Below are 23,996 nucleotides of genomic sequence, written 5' to 3'. Positions count from 1 at the left end.
TGACCACAAATTTTATCAGTATGCTGTTGCTGCCAGACTATTGACATAGTCAGGGGAGGGTTCAACCCCCCTACCCCGAAACTTCTAGCTACACTTTTGTACCAAACAATTTTGCACTGTCATGCTGGGGATGCCAGGTACGTTTTAACTTGCACGGTTTTTAGCAAGAACTTTTTTCGGGGGGGGGGTGGGGGGGGGGATTCGAACCCGAGAACTCTCCCGTCCCCCCAGGCTACGCCGTATGATTGGCTTTTCACAACGCTTCTCGACATATTACAAACTTTTTTTGTTTGTTTGTTTGAAGGATGCACTGTTTCTTGAGGCTACATTTCTGAAGTTGCAGTTTACATTTATACTTTTCCACGTATTGATAACACTTCTTAGGCGGTATAACATTTTTTTTTCTGCATTTCCCGTCTAAAGTAATGCGGCCACAGTGGCGGGGATTCGACCCCTAACAACAGTGCTTTACAGCGAAACGCCATAGCCGCTTCAAGGTTTCCACGGCGTAACAAGAAAAAAGAAAAAAACAACACCTGTCATAACAAACAGAAGCGCCGAACTCCCAAGTACGGAGTGCCATGCTGAGGTCAACACTCCGCCGATCATTTTGAGGGGGAAAAAAAAAAAAAACAAGTGCCCGCCCGTAAGACGCGCTGCGGATACGAGATCGAGGGCAGCACCGAAAGTAGGGCAGCCGCGAAACGAAAAGTTTCTGGCGAATACCTGTTGACTGTCCTGACCATATTGCTGCACTTTCGCAGTCCGCGCTGCGACACCTGAAGAGCCGGAGTTGATCTTCTAGGTCAGCGTCCATAAGCTCGGCAGCCGATGCATCGGAATTCGTAGAAACGCGCAGCTCGATGCACACGGCATGGCAGCGATGATGTCAGCCGACGCTGGCGGCGTTTTAAATGACCCCGCGAGGCGGCAAAGCGAAACAAAGCAAGCGAACAGACCATAGAGTTTCTGACATGAAACTCTACGGAACAGACAAACAGAAGTGGTTTTGTTTTTAATCGGCAGATGACGCCAGTTGTCCAAATACTAGTTACGCTAGTTGATGCGAGGTGGCGCTAACTACCGCCCAAGGGCAACAGCCTTATTTATTTATCCACTTGTCCACTAAAAAGCGGGAAATACAAACATGAAGATTGTTGGGCCTACCGTGCATAAACACTCAATGTGTGGATTATCTAATGACGATGTGTGTCGTCGATACCTGTGCGGCCCTGATGTAGTGACTCAAAAGGGTAAAGAAAATATTTACCCTTTCGAGGAATCGAACGCACGTAGGCTTGCAGCACGGTGTAGCAGAGCTAGCTGCGCCAGCATGACGTCCACGTTAATTCCAATGGCCTGGCGACGTCATTCTGGCGCAGCTCTGCTACACCCGTCATGCCACAAAGTGTGAACGGACACCGAATAAGTGCGCCAGGAAAGCCATTGTACGCCGCGGCGGTGAAGGTGCTCCGGCCCCAGGAGACAAGACTACGAAATCAACAGTCCTCACCGACGGACATCATGATTTGCTGAACCTACGGGGTCAGAGACGCGAAGTGCGTCTGGCAGGAAAAATGTGCAAGGTGGCCACGCATGTTTTTGTGCGATAACGGCGGCCTAGGACCCTTGTTGCATTCCAAGAACTGTTTACTTCCCACGTACCTTCGCCCCCGGAAAACCGGGGACTAATGACAGGCAGTTGCGTATAATTAAGGCACTTCGCTTTATTTTCATTTTTGCATTCATTGCGGAGCTTTTCTTTCGGACTCGACTAACGGCAGTGGGGGGGGGGGGGTGAAAGTAGGCCCTCCCCCTAATGAAGAACCGTACGCGCACGCCTATGACTATACCGCATATGTAATATGGATCAGGCGTGGCAAGGAACCAGTTCGCAAGGAAGCAGGCAAATCGTCTAATTCATGAGGTGCTAGAAAGTACGCCGACGGGCTTACGTATTGAAGAGGCTGGAGCCGCCACCTCCGTGAACGACAGAGCTGGCAGCTTGGGATCACGAGCACCGAAATGCTCGAAATGCTTCTAGAACACTGTAGCTCGAACGAAAGCACGAGAGCGTCATGCGTACTCGCGAGACCACGTGCTGCACATAGCTAAGCGCACGTGAGCAGCCGATGATGATCATGATAGCCATCGCGTGGCACACATGGAAATCTTTCGTCGAGTAAACTCTTATGGCCGACTCCTTTGTAACACGGGTGGACAGCTTTAAACCACCACCACTTTACGCAGTTCACACGGTGCCCTGCCTGGTGTGATTTATTGCTTGTTCTTCACCCCTCTGGCTTAGTGAGAACACACATACTGCGAAAAGCAGACACTGCTATGAACAGTTCAGGCAAATCTTGCGGTCCTGCGAGACAGGGAGAGTTTAGAAGCGGAGCGCGAAGTTGCCATTTTCTCTCTCCGACATCCAACAGCAGATAGCACGTTATTGGCCAATAGCCGACATAAATCAAGAGTGCCATTTGGTTGTTCAGATGCGCTTCTTGCCACGGGGTGCCGCAACGTGCCGGCGCCGCGCTCCATAGCTTGACATTGCACAGTAGCCATACTAGTGCGCACAGGAATCATAACGGGAGGGAGCGATCGCGTTTCATCACTCATTCTGCGTAAGCTCATGACGCGCGCTGACATAACTTATTTCCCCCTTGCCACCCCCCCCCCCCCGAGTCTATGTGCAGAGGCTTCTGCACATGGGCTCGGGCCATATACAGCAACTCTATCCCTGTGTAGTCTCCAGCGCGCTCGTCGCAACGAGAGAACGCGCTTATTAACCCTTTAAGGGGCATAATGTTATGAACAACGCACGCCACCTATTGAGGGCGGCATTGTCGTTTCTGTCGGCTTCTTGTAATATGGACAAAATTTGAGCTCCCTATTAACGGTTTTCGAGAAAAAAGTGGGACGTGTGTGTCCCACTGACCACTGAGAGCATTGGCGTAGCCAGAAGTTGGCACAACGGGCCCATGCGAGGCAACTTGGCATTTCGTTGCCCCATTTCATAGTTGCCTGCAGCAACTGAAATGTTGCACTTCTGAGAACGTGAAGGCCCAATTCACGGCACCAAGAAAAAAGATGGGAGGGGAGCACTGCGAAGAAAGCACTAGCACGTCAGGCACACACAAGCCAAGCTTCGCTTGCCCCCTTTACCCAATAGGGGAAGGGCTCCGGAATTTTCCCCCAAGCAGTTTCAAGCAATGGCGTGGCTCTGTGGTCAAATGCTTGTCTACCAAGATCTTGCCAAGCAATGTTTTTACAATCTGCATCCATCAAGTTTTTTTGCTCATGGACAGCGCTGCCGCCGCCGGATTTTCTGTGACACAAGCTCCTTAACATTATCGCGCCAAAAGCAAAGAAACCTTCCAATGTTTCCAAAATCGAAGAATAAGAACGACAGCATAAAAACAGCGTGTCTTTCTAGTGTCGCATTGTTATTGTTGTGGCTGACAAAAGACACTGTAAACAGATGGCAATGCTCCTTTTGGAGTGCTTTATTTCGGGCTCGCAATACTTTCCTAGAACCTTGAACACCTGCAAGATCAATGCTGATCTGCCCTAAAAGGTAACTGCCGCTTCTCAGTGGTACTTGTATCGTCGCTCGTGCTCTGAAACAAGACAAAGAAAATATGCAAAATGAATCAACTACCAGTGTGATGCGGTCTTCTATCGCATGTACACAACATGACACTCGTTACTTAAAGGGACACTAAAGGCAAATAACAATTTATGTCAGAGTGAAAGCTCAATGTATGACAACGTCTAAAATGGCAATATTATCAACAGCAGTGCCCTACTTACCGAGAAATTAAGCTAAATGTATCACACGATGAGCGCCACGAGCGGCAAATTTTCAAAATGATCCCGATGACGTATGAGAGTGTGCCTACAATTAATCACTAGTAATCAAACTAGCAGCGATAAAAAAAGAAACTTCCGTGCATCAAGAGACGTAATAAAATGCTGTTTGTTCACTCTAAGAAAAAAACCGGCTGAAGGGGGAGTAAAGTCAGCTTTAGTCCTCAAATCGTGTCGTTAGTCCCAACTGCCGCGAAGTGCGTGTCGTGTGCAAATTCGGAGGACTAGACATACCTCGGAAAAGACTAATGGGGGGACGAACGGTTGCATTTACTCCCGCGGGTAGAGGTTGAAGGGAAGAGGTTTTTTCTGTGGTCTTTGTTGGCAGCAAGGCTCAGCATCGAACGAACGCGAAGCAGTGATCGTAGACCCACGAATGCCTCTTTCAAAGGTCATGAGCTTAGCTCTCGGCCAGGTGCGCCCTATTGTTCCGAAGCCCTCCTTTCTACTCTGTCGCGGTGCGGGTTGCAGGCGGCGACGACCTGAGGGGTAAGGAATTCGGCGAACGCATGTTCCAAATGTCCACTGCACAGATGACAAGAAGGCATCGGCGCGTCGGCCCGCTTACTGCTGCGATCAAGAAAATAACGCGAGAAAAGATTAATTTAATTTGTAGTGTGTTAATATTGTGTCATAAATTATGAGGACTTGAAACTTAGTTCACCAATAAGCTTCCCAATATTCACTGGCGGTGACAATCGTGTAAATCTGACGGACGTTTCAGCGCTTATGTTGGGTATCCTTCCGCGCCGCACTCTTTCTTCTTCAGTATCGCTCGCCGGAGTGTCGAGTGCGGGTCATGTTCGTCACTTGTGATCTATCTTGCTCTTGTTTCGGGGTCAGCGAGTGCCGCTATTTACGCAGACTATGAACGCAGCTGTGAAGAACATACCTCGCTGCATGTGCTGCAGTTGTGGACGCGCATGCACGTTTGTTTCTGTGTACCGGCTGTTTATTGGACCCAGCATCGTAACTTTCCTGCGGATAAATGGACACCTCAGCTTACATGCAAGACTCCATCGCTGCTTCCTTTCTGCAAAGCTTCAGAGATGGACGCCGTCACATCGAGGTGTGATCAACAATTTCTGGATTTACTTGCTCTGCAAACAACGTCCCTCTGCTAATTTTGAAGGTAAGTTTATTATTCTCATTGCCTTGGTACATTGTATTATAAATAATATGAAGACTAAAAAAGCATTGTGCGTCGCATGTTTTTGAGCATGCGACTGCGCAATTATTGGGGCTTACGTGATTAAGTCGTTCTCTTCTAGCTACTTTATTTTGTAACAAAATTTTCTTTTTTGTATTTCTTCCAGGCAGGACTCGCCCTAGTAATTCGGGAACAGGCCCTACACCAACTAAATGATGGCATTCGTTCCTTTTTGGTGTTTTCGTAAAAATAAAGATTGATGTTAATAGAATCGTGTTTCTCTTTCTTCCTTGAATACTTTATAGAACACCGTAGGTTATCTGCAACTTACACAATCAAGAAATCAAAACCGTTGGTAACCTGAATTACTGTGCATGTGTGTGTGTTTGGTGTCATTCATGTGACCTGTGTTCCCGTGTCGTGGTTTGCCACTTCTCGCCAAGTTTTTACCTTGTTCATAGGATTCAAAGTGTTTTAAAGGATTGAAAGATCAGGGCACGCAACTAAATATTCTCGCTAGGGCAAGTCTTGAAGCCGGTATACACAATTTCTCTCAAGTTCGGCAAAGTATATAAATTCGAATGATCAGCATTATTGCTTGCAAGCGCTCACTGAATGCATTAATAGCAGTTAATACATGTAAGTTGGGTACCACTTCTAAAGCACTATTTAAGTGGCATGTTTCCGTGAAATGTCCGTTCCTAAGAGCGCAGGAACTTCGCCACCATTTTTTACAATTGCGAAGCACGATTTGCTCCCCCAAGGATCATTTCTGAGGATCAACCAATACTCCTTAAAGGAGTAACATTTGCTCCTTGAGGGACCATTTCCAAAAACCAACTGTTAGTCCTTACAGGAGTAACATTTGCTCCTTCAGGGACCATTTCCGAAAATCAACTGTTACTCCTTACAGGAGCAACCGTTAGTCCTTTGCAGTTAATCCTTCAAAGACTAACTGTTTATCGCCTTGCAGTTCATCCCCAAAAGGACTATTGGTTGTGGCAAATCAGTTGATCCCCAAAAGGACTAACCTCCCTACCCCTTTTAGTCCTTTTTTTCTTAGAGTGTTCGTTTCCGTTTGATTCATGGAAAAAAGAACCTCTTTGGCGTTGCCATGGGGAACGGCGGGCGTGGTAAAAGGTTCCGTTTTCGCCGAACTGCGTTTCGCCCGGCGCCCTGCTTCGCTCACGCGGTCGCGTCTCAGTGGTAGTTTCGGTATCGCGTACTGCAACGTGTGTTTTGCGGGCTCGTGAAAGTCGCTCTGACAGAAAGTTCGACAAAATGCCGCATGCATGTGATGTTGCCGGATGCACGAATGGCGCACACCACCATTGCACGCCGCCGCGCAGTAAAGGCGGGCAACGTTGGGCACGGCAGCAGTGACGTGTGAAAGACTGATTTCAGGCGGGTGATTTGAAGTGCGCTAACGCGATGCGGACCGCTAAAACGTGATTTTATTTCAAGATAAGCACTTCCTTGGCACAAAAGTAGCACTACGAAGTTTCTGGACCGCTATTTCAACAATCAACGTCGACTTAATATTTGCCTTTAGTGTCCCTTTAAGGACAGCATGAACACATGACTGCTGGCCATTCAGTCTAGCTACCATGCATACTGTACATGGAGCTGGGAATACACTAAAACCTCGATATAACGAATTATCGGTTATAACGAAGTAAATGAAGAAAAGTCTTGTCATTGCTATGTTCCACATCGTCTTAAGAACACTAGAAAAACAAACCCATGGATAACCAGAGATGATATACATTTAAAAAGAAGATTAAAGCGTAGACATCAGGTCTCTACACAGGCTGGTAGCCCATATACCAACAGTATTATCAAGGATATGAGCCAGGAATTGAAGAAACTAATCAAAGAATCAAAAAATAAATTTTACAGCACTACCTTGGCATCCTTCCTCAGAAATGCGCCCAGTAAATTCTGGAAGTACATCAACTCCCCTCGAACTGTCGGTACGGACAACACTCTAGATAGAGCTCAGTCTCTTAACACATTTTTCACTACTGTTTTTACAAGAGATGATGGCTCCACACCTAAATTTGACGTAGTTTTCGACCAACCTCCTATGAATGACATTGAAATTAACGAACAGGGGGTGTTAAATCTCTTGCTGAACATTGATTGCAAAAGGAGTCCTGGTCCGGATAACTTTACTAATGAGTTCTTGTATAGATATGCTGAGTGGGCCTCTAAATACCTCACAGTTATCTATCAGTCTTCAATTTCTTCTTGCTGCGTGCCATCTGCTTGGAAATGTGCGAAAATTGTGCCAATTCATAAAAGTGGAAATATGTTGGACGTTGGTAACTATAGACCTATTTCTCTAATTAGTACATGTTCCAAATTGCTTGAACACATTGTCTCCAAGCAATTATCTGTATATCTTGATGATTATAATATTCTAGATCGTTGTCAACATGGTTTCCGCAAGCAGCACTCGACAGTAACTCAGCTGGTTGAGTTAACTCATGATCTTGCATGTGCCTTGAATGATCGCAAACAAGTAGACATAATATTCCTTGACTTCGCCAAAGCTTTTGATAAAGTTTCTCACACCAAACTGCTCCTAAAGATTGACAAAATTTTCAGAAATCCGCTGATAACTAAGTGGTTTTCATCCTATCTCTCTAATAGAAAACAGTATGTTGTGCTTGGAAACTATCGCTCTGATCCTTCAGCGGTACTTTCTGGAGTGCCCCAAGGTAGCGTATTGGGACCGCTGCTCTTTTTCATTTTCATTAAGGTGGCGGTTCCACTACCACCATCTTGCCAATAGTTCGAAAAACGACAACAGACGACGCCACTCATCCACGTTTGCAGAAAGCGAGAAAATTGCGCGCGCAAGTATGGTCAGCGTCGCCTCGCGCGTGTTTTATATGTTATATGTCGCGCTAGGTGACGGAAATCGGCCGACAAAAAGCAAGGAGCACAAACGCGGACGGCGTCTTTCACCTACAATCGGGGCCAACTGTTGGCGTCGTTTCAACGACATGACGATAAGTGCCCCAGTTTGTAAGGGCAAACGCTCGCTTCCTATTGCAGCCCTTGAGAAAGGACAGCGCAGCGTCTAAATACAATCGCTTGAGAACAAAAGAAAAAAAACACGCACACACACGCACACTGGTGCGTACAACAGCGTGCACTCACACACGCACACACACACACACACACACACGCTCTCACCCACACGCACGCGCTACGCTCTCACTAACGCACTCACTCACATAATATAATGTGCCTCAGTGAAATAGTATTGAACAAAACATCAATCAAACGCTTCGCAGCGTTTCAGTGGAATTGCACGGCCGCTACTAAAACAATCATTTTGGTCAGGGGCGTAGCCAGAAATTTTTTTCGGGGGGGGTTCAACCATACTTTATGTATGTTCGTGCGTGCGTTTGTATGTGTGCGTGCCTATATACGCAAGCAAAACTGAAAAATTTCGGGGGGGGGGGGGTTTGAACCCCCCCACCCCCCCCCTTGGCTACGCCCCTGATTTTGGTTCATTTTAGCGACCGTGCCAGTGACTTTTATAGCATCGCGCGAGCGCATGTCTTTTGTGTGTGTGAGGGGGGGGGGGGCGTGCTTTTGCTTATTACAATTGGAGGAGGAAAAAATGGACAGACAGATTTCAGCAAATTATAATTCGAGAGTTATCTGCGAAATTTCATCCTCTCAAACTGCAATAAACGGTTACCAAAATAAAGTACATCTTGATGATCAGTTGAACACATGACTACCACTAATTACCGGAGTTAGAACCTCCTAGAACACATGCTTCTGCCAGCGAGACGTCTGACAATGAATGCGTTTGCGTGAGGAAGAAGACAATGATTTTTCCATGTGAGGCATGATTTTTTTTCTCTTGGGTACAGAAATAAACCAAGATGGTTTGTGCGTTGGAGGGCAAGACACCCCGTTATTTTCGTCTCTTTGTTCTCATTTGTAACCTTTCGCGACGCTGTGCAGGCGCGTTCGTGGTCGTCTCGCACGAGCGTTTACAACGATGAAAGCCAGGCGCAAGACGCGCGTAGTCACACATACTGCTGACTGAACTTCTTGTATAGCTTCCACAGCGTTGCATATATTGTATGAAACTGAGTATAGGTACATCGGCCAGCGTAGGCGTGCACACGAGGGGGGCTGGGCGCCCCCCCCCCCTTGGGAGAGAATACAACATTTATTGGTAGAAATAAGTCGCTATTGGGGGTGGGCCTCCTAGTCCGGAAGACCATTGGCTCTTGCCGCCGCCCGGGCACGACGGTCGACCAGGGCTTGTTGCTGCACTGGGTCAGAGCTGGACAGGGTCGCCTTGGGGGCTTACATGACCGGTCATGTAGGCTTTTACAGAATCCAGTTTTTATTTATGCTTGTTCTATAAAAGCATGAATACACTTATTTGTTGTGGAAAGCTGTGGTTTTCCTTTATTTTGACTTACAGGCACCATCGACAAGTTTTCCATTTAGGTTGCCGCAAAAGTTTTTCAACAAAATGTTCGTCAGTAGCATATGTATCGGCACTGTTTTGTTCATGTGGCCACTCTCACGTGCGTCAAAGTCAGGTTATTCTTCGTTGACCAGACATTGCACTGTCCGCCTTGTACTTTGCTACGAACTAGTTGTTATCCGATCATTAGTAGTAGTTCTGGCTACGCAGCAAGCCGCTTTACGACAAAGTAGCAGTGCGCAACAGCGTTATCACTAGGTAGAGTAGTCCTCCTCAGTCGAACTGTTTCCTGACACCGTAGCGCTCATTAGTGGCAAAGACAGTGATCGCCTTATCCGAAGTGAGTGCGTCTTTTCACAAAGCACAATATAACTTTTCCAGGGTCCCGTACATTGAATATTCTGCCACGTTGACTAGAACGTTCTGCATCTTCAACAAAGTCTCGCTTCTGTCGCATCGTTGCAACTAGGATGTGATTACCTGATTGGGTACAACTTACCACTACTGGTCAGTGGAAGTTGTCGGCACAGTGCTCGACAGGCATACTTTGAAAATTCCGGCAATGACAAGCTTTCATACGTTCACCATCGTGTCCCCTTTGAAGCGGCGCTACATACGTATCATTCACACGGCATGTCAGCGTCCTTCCTTTCACAATTTCGAACCTCACAGGCACGAAAACACTCAAAGGAACGCGCAGAACACGAGCAGCTGAACCACAAAGAGATGCACATTACTAAAGACGTGCCGGGGAACACTGGTTCTAAGAACGCGTGACGAACGCGCAATCTTCCTGCATACCGAAACCATTTGCCGCTTGATGAGACCGCCCCACCTGCTGACGTGAGGTGAGTGGAAAGGGTTTATCACTAAGCCCTCCTCCTTTTACGGTTGGCGTTTGTTAGGCGCGGCGACTAGACTTAGCTAGTGAAGCAAACTATGAGGCCTGGAGATATAATTCATGCCTGTTCTACCCGTTTTATTATGTTTAATTGCGCCACTTTTGGCGAACGCTTGAACTCGCATAAAGCAACTTGATGTTTCATTTCATAGATGGAGCTACCACCAAAAAACGCCTGTGAGACTTATGATTCATTGAAAATATTTTGTTTGAAGCACTGAGTGGTCACGTTAGTGAGCACGAGTAGATAAAAGACACAATATGCATCTACTAATGTGCAATACTCGTTGGAAATTAGCGTCTAAAAGAAAAAAAAAGCGAGTTTCTACGGGACTGGTCAGCAGGAAAATTACGTAAATTCACTGCTGTCTTGCAGGTTCCCTAATAAAGATAAAGGAATTTTCTCTTCATAGAATCACAGAAAGGGCCTTGCTTCTTCATTATGTAGAAGTTCACAGTATCAGCTTGTATAGTTTTGTCGCTTCATCGGTAATGCGTGACCAAGTACAGCCATAAACTGCCGCATGGACACAATAATAATTCATCAAGTTTTTGTCAGAACACAAAGCAACTTCGCATGGAAAATAAGTGTATTGTAGTCTACGTAGCCACTAAATATTATCGTTCTGCTTTGAAAAGTAAAAAAGATATTCTCACAAAAACTTTCAATATTTTGCCCATTTTCATTGGAGCGTAAATAAATTCCTAATTATTTTATGGCTAATATCTCTTCATAGAAACCTCAAATAGCACTTCTTCTAAAGGCACGGTAAATTTGGTCTTGTTATGTTGAACAGTTTCGCCGTACTGGCAGTACAACGGAGGCTTGTACAACGAAAATGCCTTTTGTTGCTCACACTATTTTCATTGCTATTAGGTAACGCTTCCGAACAGGCATTAACACCAGGTGTCATTAGAAAGCGGAAATCATAAGCTTTCTGAATTATTACAATTAATATTTATTTGTCAAGCGCAGCGAGCACAGTGCATCCGCAAACAATGCGTAAAATGCGGAGGGGGGTTCGCCGGAGTGGGACCGCCACCTTAATGATATGCCCACTACTATTACAGTACCCATACAGTTGTTTGCAGACGATTGTGTCCTATATAATAAAATAGAAAATCCCCATGACCAAACTCTTCTTGAATTAAACCTGCAAATTATCAAAACCTGGTGCGACACTTGGCAAATGGTATTAAACACAAAAAAAACTGTTGTCATGTCGGTTACGAGAAAAAAGAAACCTATGCTTCATACATATTCCATTGGCAGCACCGTCTTAACAAGAGTGTCCGCGTATAAATACCTTGGTGTCACCATAACGTCCGACTTAAGATGGAATACTCATATTGATGACGTATGTACCAAATCACGGAATGCACTATGGCCCTTAAGAAGACTCATTCACAGCGCACCTCCTGAAATAAAAATTCTGGCATACAAAACATTAATCAGACCTATTTTAGAGTACGCAAAAATAATATGGGACCCATACACGGTAACAAATAAATCTAAACTTGATAAAATTCAACGTCTCGCGTTAAGGTTTTTTTATAACAAGTATCGGCGGCATGACTCCCCCTTCAGAACTTAACAAAGTTGCCAATCTACCCTCATTAGAATCCAGGACTTCACTTGAAAGACTAAAGTTTCTCTTCCTTATTATTCATAATCTCATTTCCATAAACAAAGCTGATTACTTTAACATCCAAACAAACACTTATTTAAGGCACGGACACGGTATGTACATTCCTCCACCTTCTGTCTTTATCGATTGTTTTAAATTTAGTTTTTTCCCTAGGGCCATTGATGAATGGAACAGACTCCCCGATACTGCAGTGCAAATATCGTCCTTAGGTGAATTTATGGAAGAAGTTAAGCCTATATTTTCTCCTTAGTTTTGATGCAGTGACCGCATGGATCAAGAGTTATTTGTTCTCAGAAGTGTTTCACCTGTAAGCCTGCTTATTTTTCAATTCCTTGCACGAAATGCAACATTCTATATGTTAAAACCTAGCACTTCTTCATAAATTATTGTGTACCTTTGTGTGCAACACTTCTCTTTCATTATGTAAGCCAAGGATCAACGGTTTTAGTATAGCTCACTTGTTCGAACATGTTTGAAACTTGTATAATATTATTGATTTATGTTGTTTCATCTGTAGAGCATGTTATTTTGTAAAGAAAGTAGCACTCTTGTATGTTCCTTTTTTTTCTTTTTTTTACTTATTCCACTCCTGTAATGACCCATTGTGGGTTGACAGTATCAATAAATAAATAAATAAATAAATAAATAAATAAATAAATAAATAAATAAATAAATAAATAAATAAAATAAATAATAGCTACAGTGTTACAAATAAACGTTTATAACGAATTTTCGGATATAAAGAAGTTATTTTCGTGGCAGATGTGACTGTTATAATGAGGTTTGAGTGTATCAAAAACGGGCAGACATCGCTTGCTGCCAGCAAAACATCAGTGAAGCATGAAATGTCCGCTAGTTCTTTCAAACCAGCAGGAATAGTGTTCATTTTTCATAAAAAGCTTGTTACAGCTACCAAGTGATTATTCACGCATCAATAATTGAGACTCGCTCGATTATTCAGACAGCATCACGGCCCAGCAGCTCCAGATGTTGCTTGCATTCTGCATGAGCTGCAACGTGACAGTTGTGGCTGCAGCGCTCCCTCATTTGAGCTGGCACAGCACACAAGAAAAGTGGAAAGCACCTTCCCATTCCTGCAATGCGTATATATACCCCTTGCTTTCCATTGAATACGTTTTTCGCTCTATGAGAAAGAAAAAAAGAAGTTACGAAGCCTGGACTGTGGTGCACAATGACGGGGCACGCTGCACTGAGGATGGTCGTGCTACTAGTCCAATAATAAAGCAGACAAAGGACAGCACGGGGCTATGGGCAATGCTGGAATGATGAAACCCTCTCCACTTTCTTTTAAATCAAGAAAGCCACAAGAAAACCACCAACGCAACCAGACTCGCTCCTGCGGCTTTGAAGGCTGGGTCTCTTTTGCATGTGTCAATGACTTTACAGACAATGAGCCACAAAAATTAGACAATAGTCAATGACAAACAATTACTCCAGCATAAACGCTCACACACACATGCACACCATTTATAAGGTTCTGGGAAAGCTGAAAAGCACAGCCAATTAATTCTGTTCGTTACTCACAGGCACATTTGTCAGATAACAGCCTTAAAAGGGCAAGAGGCCAAGTATGAATATCAGAGCAACTCCAGCCGAGTCAAAATGTATTTAGCAGAAAGTAAACAATGTGCTGTTTGTTCCTCCATTTTTACTGGGCTCATAATTTTAGTGCATTCTCAGGTTCAAAGAAAAGGACCGTTCCGAGTCCCTTTTAAGTAATGACATAGCACAGGAAACCTTTTCAAGCAATTCACCACTGATTAACATTAAATGATGTGAGCTGCCTCGAATGCTGCCGTCTCCACTAACGTGCCAGCATGTCTTGCAGAGGCATAAAGTGCAGTACGCATATTTCATGGTTTTTGCAAAGCCGGCACACCTGGGCAACATCATCATCATCAGCCTGTCTACCCACTGCAGGGCAAAGGCCTCTCCCATGTTCCGCCAATCCACCCAGTCCTGTGCTTTCTGCTGCCACGTTATACCTACAAACTTCTTAATCTCATCTACCCACCTAATTTTCTGTCTTCCCCTCACGCGTTTGCCATCTCTTGGAATCCAGTCAGTTACCCTTAATGACCACCGGTTACCCTGCCGACGTGCTACGTGCCCGGCCCATATCCATTTCTTCTTCTCGATTTCAACTATGATGTCCTTAACCCCCGTTTGTTCCCTGACCCACTCTGCTCTCTTCCTGTCTCTTAAGGTTACACCTATCATTTTCCTTTCCATCGCTCGTTGCGTCGTCCTCAATTTAAGTTGAACCCTCTTTGTAAGTCTCCAGGTTTCTGCTCCGTAGGTAAGTACCGGTAAGATGCAGCTGTTATATACCTTCCTCTTGAGAGATAGTGGTTGACTACCATTCATGATTTGATAATGCTTGCCGAATGAACCCCATCCCATCCTTATTCTTCTAGTTATTTCACTCTCATGGTTCGGCTCTGCGGTTACTACCTGTCCTAAGTAGACGTACTCCTTTACAACTTCCAGTGTCTCGCCACCTATCGCAAAGCGCTGTACTCTGCCAAGGTTGTTCCACATTACTTTAGTTTTATGCATATTAATTTTCAGACCTACTCTTCTACTTTCCGTATCCAGTTCAGTAATCATGAGCTGTAATTCGTCTCCCGCGTTACTAATCACATGTTCTCCCGCGTTACTGGGCAACATGAATTGCACTAAAGGCATGCGGATCGTTCGACACGATTTTTCATTAAAGGAGTCCTGACACAAAAATTTTCGCCCCGCGTTATTTTGCTGCAATGTGTTGCTGGGGGCCTGTTAGTCATAACACGGCACATCGTTTGCTGCAGCGCGTGACAGATAATTAATTACAAGCTCCTCATTACAGACACAGCCTCAGTTTCGGTTTGACAGAGCTCCAAAAACGACAAGCCGCCGGGTGCAACTATCACCACCTAGCGAGTGAAACGCTCGGTCAGGTGAGCACACAGAACAGTGACGCATTTCCGCGCGGTCTGTCGTCGTCGGGCTCATTGTCGTCTGATGGCGACGATTTTCTTGCGACGGGAATGGAAGGAATTTTCGACGTGGCGAATCACTTCAGGTTTGACCCGCTGGCGAGGAGCGATTCGTCGGGAAGCGCGTCAAAACAGAAATGGCGGCTATGACGTCATCATAACTTGTACCGGCTGCAACGGTTACGTAGGGGAAGTAGGGGGGTCACCTCGGGTCACCTCCGAGGGTGTCAATGCACCAGGTGCGGCCTATAATGCTGGATCGCGCTCGCGAACTTCAAAATTCATATAAAGTACCTTCCAAGCTTTATTCGCTGTCGATATTTTGCAGATTGTACGCGCACATACACTGGAATCGATCCAGCAGGCTATCTCGGCCGCGAAATTTCGTGTCAGTACCCCTTTAAATTAAGCATTTTCTTTGCAAGAAACCGGCACTGCTAAGTTTCCCTTTTATGGAATTTTAACAATGCACGTCAACTTCATGTTTGCCTTTAACGTCCATTCAAAGGGGCCCTGCAACACATTACCATGTAATCACCGAATGGCTTTATTAAAGGAGTTCATTGCGTCATGAATCAATTGCCGCAATATATTTTAGAATCCATCAAGTACGAGCGGAGTTACAGGAATTTGTCACATGCTTTAAGCGCCTTCTCTCTCCTTTCGAACCAGCGAGCATGCTGAAAGCTACGCACAGGACAGATGACAAGGGGGCAAGAAACTACGCCCGTTCAACAGCGTGCGTCATGACCTTCAGCACTTTCTTTACTTTGAACATACAGCTTACTTTCACTGTGATCGTGAGCGAGCACGCGGGCACGTCGCAACATCCTGCTGCAGCTGTGCAGCTAACGATGCTCAAATTGGCTAAATGACCATGGACTTTGGGTTTATGGCGCGGTCATTTGAGAGAAGAGTGAGCGATTTCTAGCCGACTTTGAGAATTTAAATTCCAGGCCATGTGCTGTTCTATATGTTGGGCTCGCATGTTCTCAGGAGCCTTGACTACCAATCGACAGTGTTTTCTAACCACGCTCAAACAGTTTGCAGGGCCCCTTTAAGAATTTGAATGTTGCCTGACACTTTAACATGCAACTACTGCAGTGGATTCCACAGCAGTAGTGTTTCAACACTGGAGAAAATACAGACTGGAGCAGGTGAACACAACACTGTGCATCAAGAACACCGTTCAAGATAGTTTAACACTTTCGTGACCGTGCCTAATGCCTAATGACAGCTAATGCAATTTAAAGAGTAAAAGAGGCAGTATTTTACAAGTTTCGCTTTTCAGTTTCTTTTTTCCGCCGCGGGGGGATTTTTAAAACTCCTTCGCAGTCGGGGACGTGAGCGCTCGTGCTTTCGGTTATGGCATCGACGTCGCTCGCAGGTGCTCCACGAAAACCGCGAATTTCGACGAATTCCGATGAACCTGAGCGCCAATCTCTGGATGACGGTAGCAGCACAGACACGGAAGACAACTTTGATTCGCCAGACTTCAGTACAGACTACGATAGTGCGTCAAATCGCCCCGGAACATCAGCAGGTGCCCGACGGTAAGTTTCGCTCTCTCCTCGGGCCGCTTTATCGCTGCCGCACGTTGACGTATAAGCGTATCCGGTGCGTACTAAAGGTCACAGCTCTTATCTGCAAGGTGTGAACTTCGTTCAGGCGGGAGCACTTGGCGCCGGCTGCAGAAAAATCGGAGTTCTCTTTGCAAGACTGCACGGAGTGGACCTTGACCTAGCGCTCCAGAGTGCCGCGCCTTCTTCGTGTTCTTTTTAAACACAGAAGTTGTCAGAGAGATATGCAAACACACAAATAAGTATGCGTGAATGCATATTTTCCAAAAGCAAACGCACAGTGAGCCAACCTCTGTTTCACCGCGTTGAGAAACTGCTTCGCGCGGTGGCATGATAGGCACTAGTGCTTATATTTTTGTATGTAAGTAACCTGTGTACTTACAGAGCCTATATTTGCACTACAGTAAAACCTCGTTACTACGAACATCAGATTGACAAAATTTTCAGATTAACAAATTTTTTTGAAACCCCCGAAAAAATGCCTATATTATTGCCAATGTAAAAAACTTTCAGTACTACGAATTTCAGGATACTGTTACGATCGGCCCCTGCGCCGAAAGCGAAGCGGTGTCCCCTGTTCTTCGAACCGGGCGCCGAAGCGCTGCTTGCCTTGACAATGGTTCAAGCGCGTGAATTGTCCTCCCGAGATGGGACGTGAGGCGCCGTGCAGTCCGGCCCATCCGGGTACGGCGAGACGACCGTAATGGTTTCCTGTCGCCAAATCTACCTTGACGAGACAGCGGCGTCCGCGCGGATGACAACCAGCTCCACTAATTGATCGACGAGGTGCTTCGGAGCTGCAGACCTTTTGTTGCGGCCGGCTGTCCGAGCGTGGGACCGATCGCCCTACGACCTTCACATGGCGGGGACCACATGTTGCACCCTGTGGTGCAACAGCAGCAGAGTGCGGTGGCCACACCCCAGTCGACGATGCTGACCTGGGCGAGTGTGGGTGGCACCCTCATTAGTGTTGTGTGGGACGCGATTGGACCGTCCCAACTTGCAGAAATTCCCCCATCTAGGGATCTGGGGAAAGAGACCCCATAAAACGAGCCCCGCGGGCTCGACGCGCAATCGTCGTCATGTAGACACGAAATCCTCGTCCTGTAGGACGAAATCGTCACGTAGAAACAAACTGCTCGCCCATGTAAATAAAACCTCTGTTAAGTTTGCCTTCCTCCAGCCTCTTCCTCCGGAGTCTCTGGTGCCTCCAAAGGCCGGTCGCAACAATACCGAATATTTCAGATTAACGTACATAATTTAACTCCGTAATCAACAAGATGCTTCGTTATTACGAAGTTCCGTGAATGTTTCGGTACGGAAATCACTGAAGCTTACACCTATCATCATCTGCAGCAGATATGCGCCGGGAAACCCGCTTCAATGGGTGCAGCCCCATCAGCGTCGACATCAACGCGAGCGTCACCAACCGGCCAAACTGGTCATACCAAATCAAACAACGTCGTAGACATAGTCCCGCTGTTGCCGCTGTTCTCACCACGTTTCCAGTTGCTGTCGTTTGGAGCTGCGAAGTTGAGATCGTGTTGTGCGGTCGCTTTTCTGGCATTTGAGTTCTCCTGGCCCCAGCGTTAAAAAGAAGCGACGCCAGTTTTCGCTCAAGGAAAAAGTGGACATTCTGATGGAGCTGAATGCTGGAAAAAAGCAAGTGGCCATATGCAGGGAGCGTGATATCGCGCCGTCAACAGTGGCAACGATACTGAAGGATCGGGAGAAGATCGTGAAATTACAGAGAGAATCACAGCTGGCTCCCTCAAGAAAACGCTTGCGGCTGGGCAACTACCAAACTGTCGACGACGCCTTCCTCACATGGTTTAAGGATGCCAGACAACATGGTGTGCCCTTGTCAGGCCCTATTATTCAAGAAAAGGCGCGACAGTTCGCGGTCGCTTTGGGCAACTCAGACTTCGACGCAAGTACCGGATGGCTCTAGCGGTTCCGGCAAAGGAATGGCATCATGTGGCAAGTCGCGTGCGGGGAAGAAAAGGCGGCTGACGCCGAAAGTGCGATTGCCAGGCGGAACGAGCGCTTTCAGGAAATCGTCGAGTCGTTCAGTCCAGACGACGTTTTCAACGCCGACGAAACGCCGTGCTTTTATCAGCTGTTACCTGATAACACAATGAACTTTAAAGGTGAAAAATGCAAGGGTGGAAAAAAATAGCGTCTTCGCATGTCAGTGCTCTTCTGCTGCAACGCCACAGGCACGGAAAAACTCAAGCCTCTTGTTATTGGCAAGTCCGAAGAAATCGTGAGTCAAGTGCATGAGTAAGATTGCTATAGCAGTGACGATGACACGGGAGATGCAGAGTCTGGGACAACGGAAGAGACTATTTCCAGCTCGGATGTTGTGGTGTTCTTTGAGAAGACCCGATCGTACCTCGGGTGCTGCAAGGATGTACCCGAAGACATCCTTAGGAAGGTTGCGGACGTGGAGGCATACATGCACCAGCGCCTGCTTTCTACTCGCCTGAGAAGATAACCAACTTTTTTAAGCAGTAAATTGTTTCCACTCGGTGCCCAGTGTTTTCGTTCATTGTTTACGCCCCAACACATGCACCTCCTGCAAAGGTACGTTATTTTCGCTGTTGTGTTACATTACAGACATCATTTTTCAGTACTACGGTATTTCAGAATAACAAATTAAATTCGGCGGTCCCGCGAAGTTCGTCGTAACGAGATTCTACTGTATTATTCTACAAGGGCTTGGCGTTCAAAACGTATATTTCGATTTCTTTTAATGTTTACCATGTGCAGAGTAGCATTGATGCTTTTATGATTTTTTTTTCTTTTTGATGCATTTTTGATTGCTTGATAATTTTTTATAATATTTGAAATAAATATGTTGTTTAAAGTTATTACTGTTAGAAAGACCAATTCTTCCTCTATCATTTTATACCCTATACTTCAGCATAAATCAATTTCTGTGGCAGGAAAGAAAAAAAATATTTCCTGGACTACCCAAAAACAACCGATTTTTCTGTGGTCACGAAAGTGTCAACTAAGTTTTGTCTTCAATAAATGAATTTCTTTCTAGTTTTTCTTTTTTCTTCAGAGAGGATAACGCATCTATCTACGCAATTAATGTGGAAGAATTACAGGTCAGTTTTTGCTTATGAAACTATGTGATGTATTGAACTAGTTGTGTCACTAGTAATAATATCTGGAGTTTAACGTCTCAAATCCACCATAAGATTATGAGAGACACCGTAGTGGAGGGCTCCGCAAATTTTGACTGCCTGGGGTTCTTTAACTTGCACCTAAGTCTAAGTACACAGGCCTCAAACATTTTCGCCTCCATCAAAAATGCAGCTGCAGCGGTCGGGATTCGATCCCACGACCTTTGGGTTGGCAGTCGAGCGCCATAACCACTAGACTACCGTGGTGGGGCAGTTGTGACACTAAAGCCTGTTTGATGTAAGCATGTCTAGTTAATCACGCATGTACTAATTATCAGTGACCGAGTGCACACCAATACACTTCGGGCAGTGCACCCAGGCTGACAAAGAATTCAGCAATACATTGCGAACGCATCGCCTCGCAAACATTTCACAGCTGCCACTGTCGAAAACAGGGCAGAGCGGTGTGCATACTCACTGAGCTTGCCGTAGTTCAGATAGTAGAAAATCAGCGAAGTGCCCACAGCAAACTGGATCAGTGGCGTCAGGCCTGCGTACTTGGGCTGCACGTACTTCATCTGCCAGCGCCAGAACGCTGCAATGAAAGAAGGTGAGCAAGCATTTGGGATACGTCCGGTCGCACTTTGTGACGTCACATTGGAAGTTCACACAGAATACCACCCCGCCTCCAAACCACTCCTTGTTAGTTCCTTTAGCAGGCAGGCAATCGATTTTCAGGGATGCAGTTATTTTCATGGTGCAATAAAGAAAAGTCATCATTGGAAGTACTTAAAGGAATACCAAATAGAATTTTTACCACCAAGATTTTCAACCATACTGAGAGATTGGGTGCCGAAATCGGTAGACGTAACCTTCATTTCACACAGAAACTAGCACAAAATAATAAATTGAATGTGTTTTTCACAAACAGCTGCATCTAGCAGCTGTTTTGGAGAGATTTTGGTGAGTATGCATGTGGTCGGAGAGTGCAGTCTCGCTGCATCGCAGGTCAAGGGTAACCACGCATGTGGGCTGATAATGTGATTCACCATGCGATGTGACATGAACAAACCATATTTGTTCTTCCACCAACTACAGATAATGTGAACAGCCAGTAAAATTACCACACAATGTGTGCAATTGCTAGAGTAACTGTACAGATACCAAACACCCATGTAGTTTAACCGTGGTTCCTTGACTGACAGGGGACAACACCACCGAGTAAGCACGCACGATTTGCGGCGAAATGATCAGGCACGCATTATCAGCCCGTACGCACTAATCCACGCCATCATGGTGCGGCAAGATTGTGAGCACCAAAGTCGAGTGCGTGTTAGGTTAAACAAAACGCTGATCAATGTTACCACTCACGAAAATCAATTCTGCAAGTCTTCTAGGCTGTGCATGCACCTAGACACACAATCTCAAACTCATCAGCCAACCCAGGCGTCACCCTGTAGAGTGGGGCACTTCAGTGCTCTTCACAGCAGTGGATGGCGACCTGAACCAGCTGAACCAGTTCACGAGGCGCTGCACCTTGCCGTTTGTTTCAGCGGTTAAGCAATGGCACTCTCTGAACCATGCCGTTCTTTGCATAAGGTGCAGGAGAGGTACAGCACTGGTTCATGATTTTCCTGCACCTCTTTTGCCGAAGGTGCAGTCTTGGTGCAGATGTGCGCACGAGCGGCAGATGAGACGATTCAGCGTTCACGCGTAGGCAATGTACGCGCGCCTATGGTTCATATACAGTGTGGAGTGTGTTTGCACCTCATGAACTGTTCGTATACACAATTTGCCACCTCTCGAAGTTGCATAGTCAGCGTACATTAAGCAAACAAAAGTAAGGCCTGCACTTTGCACGCACCACTAAACTCGAGCTGCACATTTTCTGGACTCCCCGTGCACCGTCGTGAACTGGCCCAGATCGGTGCAGGTGAATTGAACGGACCCGGAAAGTAGCAGCACACAGCTGCTGTTCCAGTTAAGCCCGAGCAAAACCAGCGTAATGACTAACCTCTACTGCAGAGCCCAGCAAAGGCCCTCGGGTTCTTGTTCCGCCTGGCCAGCCAGGCTGGAATCTCGCTGAGACGCAGCTCAGAGAAGGGAGTGTCCGCTGTAAAACAGTAAAAAAAATGAAACTAAACATTCACTACCAAGCCACGAACACATTCCAGTAACAACACATATGCTCTATTTCACAACTTGTAGTACACACTGAAAAAATGCCAGGCCTGCGCAGAAGGCACAACACAGTCACAGCGAAAGCTGGAAGAACAGCATTTGTAGAGCCCGTTATAAACTCTCTTGGGGCTACTAATAAAAGCAGACTAGCAACGTACCCACTACGCCACAAATCATAATTTTTATGAACTTAGGAAGCACCCACTACGCCACTATTCGTCATTCTGCGGGAAGCGAGGTACCAGCTACATGTCTGTAAGGCATTATGAGCACTCTGTTAATGCGACGGCTGATGACGAAGAATTATGGCTGAACCCTTTATAATGAGTTGGGAAGCTTCAAACGACCCATTAGTTAAGTAATTCGCATTGTGTGACGCCTGGTTACAGAATTTATGTTGTGTGATGTCTGGTTGTTATTTTACTCCTCTGTCAGGCTACATCATGTCTGTTAATGTGGTTCCTTTCTGACATGAAGCCTATACAGGGTGTTTTTGCAAAGGAGTTTCAAGCACTGGCATAGCTCTGGTAGAATACTGGGCTGCCTCGCAGAGGGCCCAAGTTCAAATCCCATTCTATCCTAAATATTTTTTCTTATTTCGCGCAATAGCAGTTACAGGTACCGCGGCGGACAACTACGGCACCAAAAACGGCTGCTGTTGTGATCTCAGAACAGCTTTCGCTGCAAAACTTTTCCACCCCATTAGACGTCTTTTTGTCAAAGAACAATAAACATCACCTTGCTCGCTTGAGTTTTCATTTCTTGAAAACTATGTGCTAGCCATTTTCCTGTCTTGAATAGGAGGTAAGGTCACAAGAATGTACGCCATTTCTGACCTGGAAGTACTGGGCACACAGCCTCAAAGCAAGGAGAGGCATGTAAGATGGATTATCATTGTAACAAAAACACAACTCAAGAGGCGCAACACTTTTGAGGAGTGTTGGGCAACGCTGTGGAAAACTATGCAAGTATTGCGGTCGCAAAATATTACCCATATAAACCTGGTAGGGCGTGTGAGCAAAACACCGCCTTTTCTTCTTTACACGCTAACGTTTTATCTCGCTACTGGTGAGATGGTGGATTTCTTGCCTTCACTTTAGAGGCATCACTTCGACTCGAGCATTTTTTAAAAATCCTCCTTGGTGTTACCATGAAAAACAGGACTTATCACAGCGTTGACCCGTGTTGCTGGCGTAGAAAACCCTAACCTTGAAAGAGTGTCAGTACGCGACACTTTTCACGGATCGCTTCTTTTTTTTCCCCCTCTGATATGCCATTTGCGTCCCGTTGCAGCATGGAAAATGCAAGTCGGTGGGAAAGCCGACTTGGCTCGTGCACAGAGAAGTGGTTTCAGAACTTCAGAACACACTTTCGGACTGCGGGAGATTAACCTGGCGTACTGAACTGCGACCGTCGGTGAAGACTCAGTGTTTGGACGGCTTGGTCCGATCTTTAACAGAGAAGGCGAGCATGAAACAGCTCTGAAATGAGCTCTTGCAGCCTGGGGTATCGGAAACATTGCAGAGTTCGTAGGCTGCGCTACGCCGCAACGTAACGCAATAAAAGGCCGAAAACCCACCGTGCTTACGCTACGGTTAAGAAACAACCATTACAAGAGCCAAGGAGCATTCGAAGCTAATCTTTTTGTTGCGAAAATCGCGTCTACCGGCGAGCCAAAGAGAAACACGAGGCTTAGGAGTACGTTCACGTATGAACCTCCAGCATGGGGCGGTTAAGAGTGAAACAATTCTGCAATAATGCTGGGCCTGTTAGTGGCCGTTATACGCACGTTTTCCATAGTAGCGAGACGGGTCGTAAGGTCCGTGGACCCTAGGATTGTACTCGGGAGGGTAGTCTCCGAAGGCCATCCCTGCTTTCGATGAAGGTGAACGGAAAGGCAAGCAGTCGGCAATGTCACGTGACAACCTTTACTACCTGCTGGACTTCTGATGCGCGTGGAGCTGTGAAGCCGGATGATGGGGTTAAGTGGGAACACATGCCGTCCGCAATATGCGTTTATGGTAATTGTACGACCATCGAACTGCATTTAATATG

General features: G+C 46.1%; 1 protein-coding gene across 1 annotated transcript; it reads right to left on the bottom strand.

The window, feature by feature from the left end:
* Positions 1-3,500: 3,500 nt before the first annotated feature.
* LOC119399499 (putative ATP synthase subunit f, mitochondrial) lies at positions 3,501-23,910 on the bottom strand. The gene is made up of 4 exons (XM_037666302.2): positions 23,731-23,910; positions 21,775-21,873; positions 20,239-20,355; positions 3,501-3,626 (listed from the first exon to the last, which is right to left on the bottom strand). The coding sequence occupies exons 1-4, from the start codon at positions 23,807-23,809 to the stop codon at positions 3,598-3,600; spliced, it is 324 nt and encodes a 107-aa protein (XP_037522230.1). The 5' UTR covers positions 23,810-23,910; the 3' UTR covers positions 3,501-3,597.
* Positions 23,911-23,996: the final 86 nt, after the last annotated feature.

Source organism: Rhipicephalus sanguineus, chromosome 7, assembly GCF_013339695.2.
Source record: "Rhipicephalus sanguineus isolate Rsan-2018 chromosome 7, BIME_Rsan_1.4, whole genome shotgun sequence".
NCBI classification, from domain to species: Eukaryota; Metazoa; Arthropoda; class Arachnida; order Ixodida; family Ixodidae; genus Rhipicephalus; species Rhipicephalus sanguineus.
Note: the sequence above shows the minus strand (reverse complement) of the source record. Positions and strands in the feature narration are given on the sequence as shown.

What these genes read in the sequence shown, in the direction of transcription:
- LOC119399499 (XM_037666302.2), bottom strand. Translation starts at nt 23,809, where the DNA reads ATGGCCTTCGGAGACTACCCTCCCGAGTACAATCCTAGGGTCCACGGA. An exon ending in GTCTCGCTACTATGGAAAAC is followed by an intron (nt 21,874 to 23,730) that starts GTGCGTATAACG and finishes ACTGTTTTACAG; the next exon opens with CGGACACTCCCTTCTCTGAG. An exon ending in TCTGAACTACGGCAAGCTCA is followed by an intron (nt 3,627 to 20,238) that starts GTGAGTATGCAC and finishes GTCTTGTTTCAG; the next exon opens with AGCACGAGCGACGATACAAG.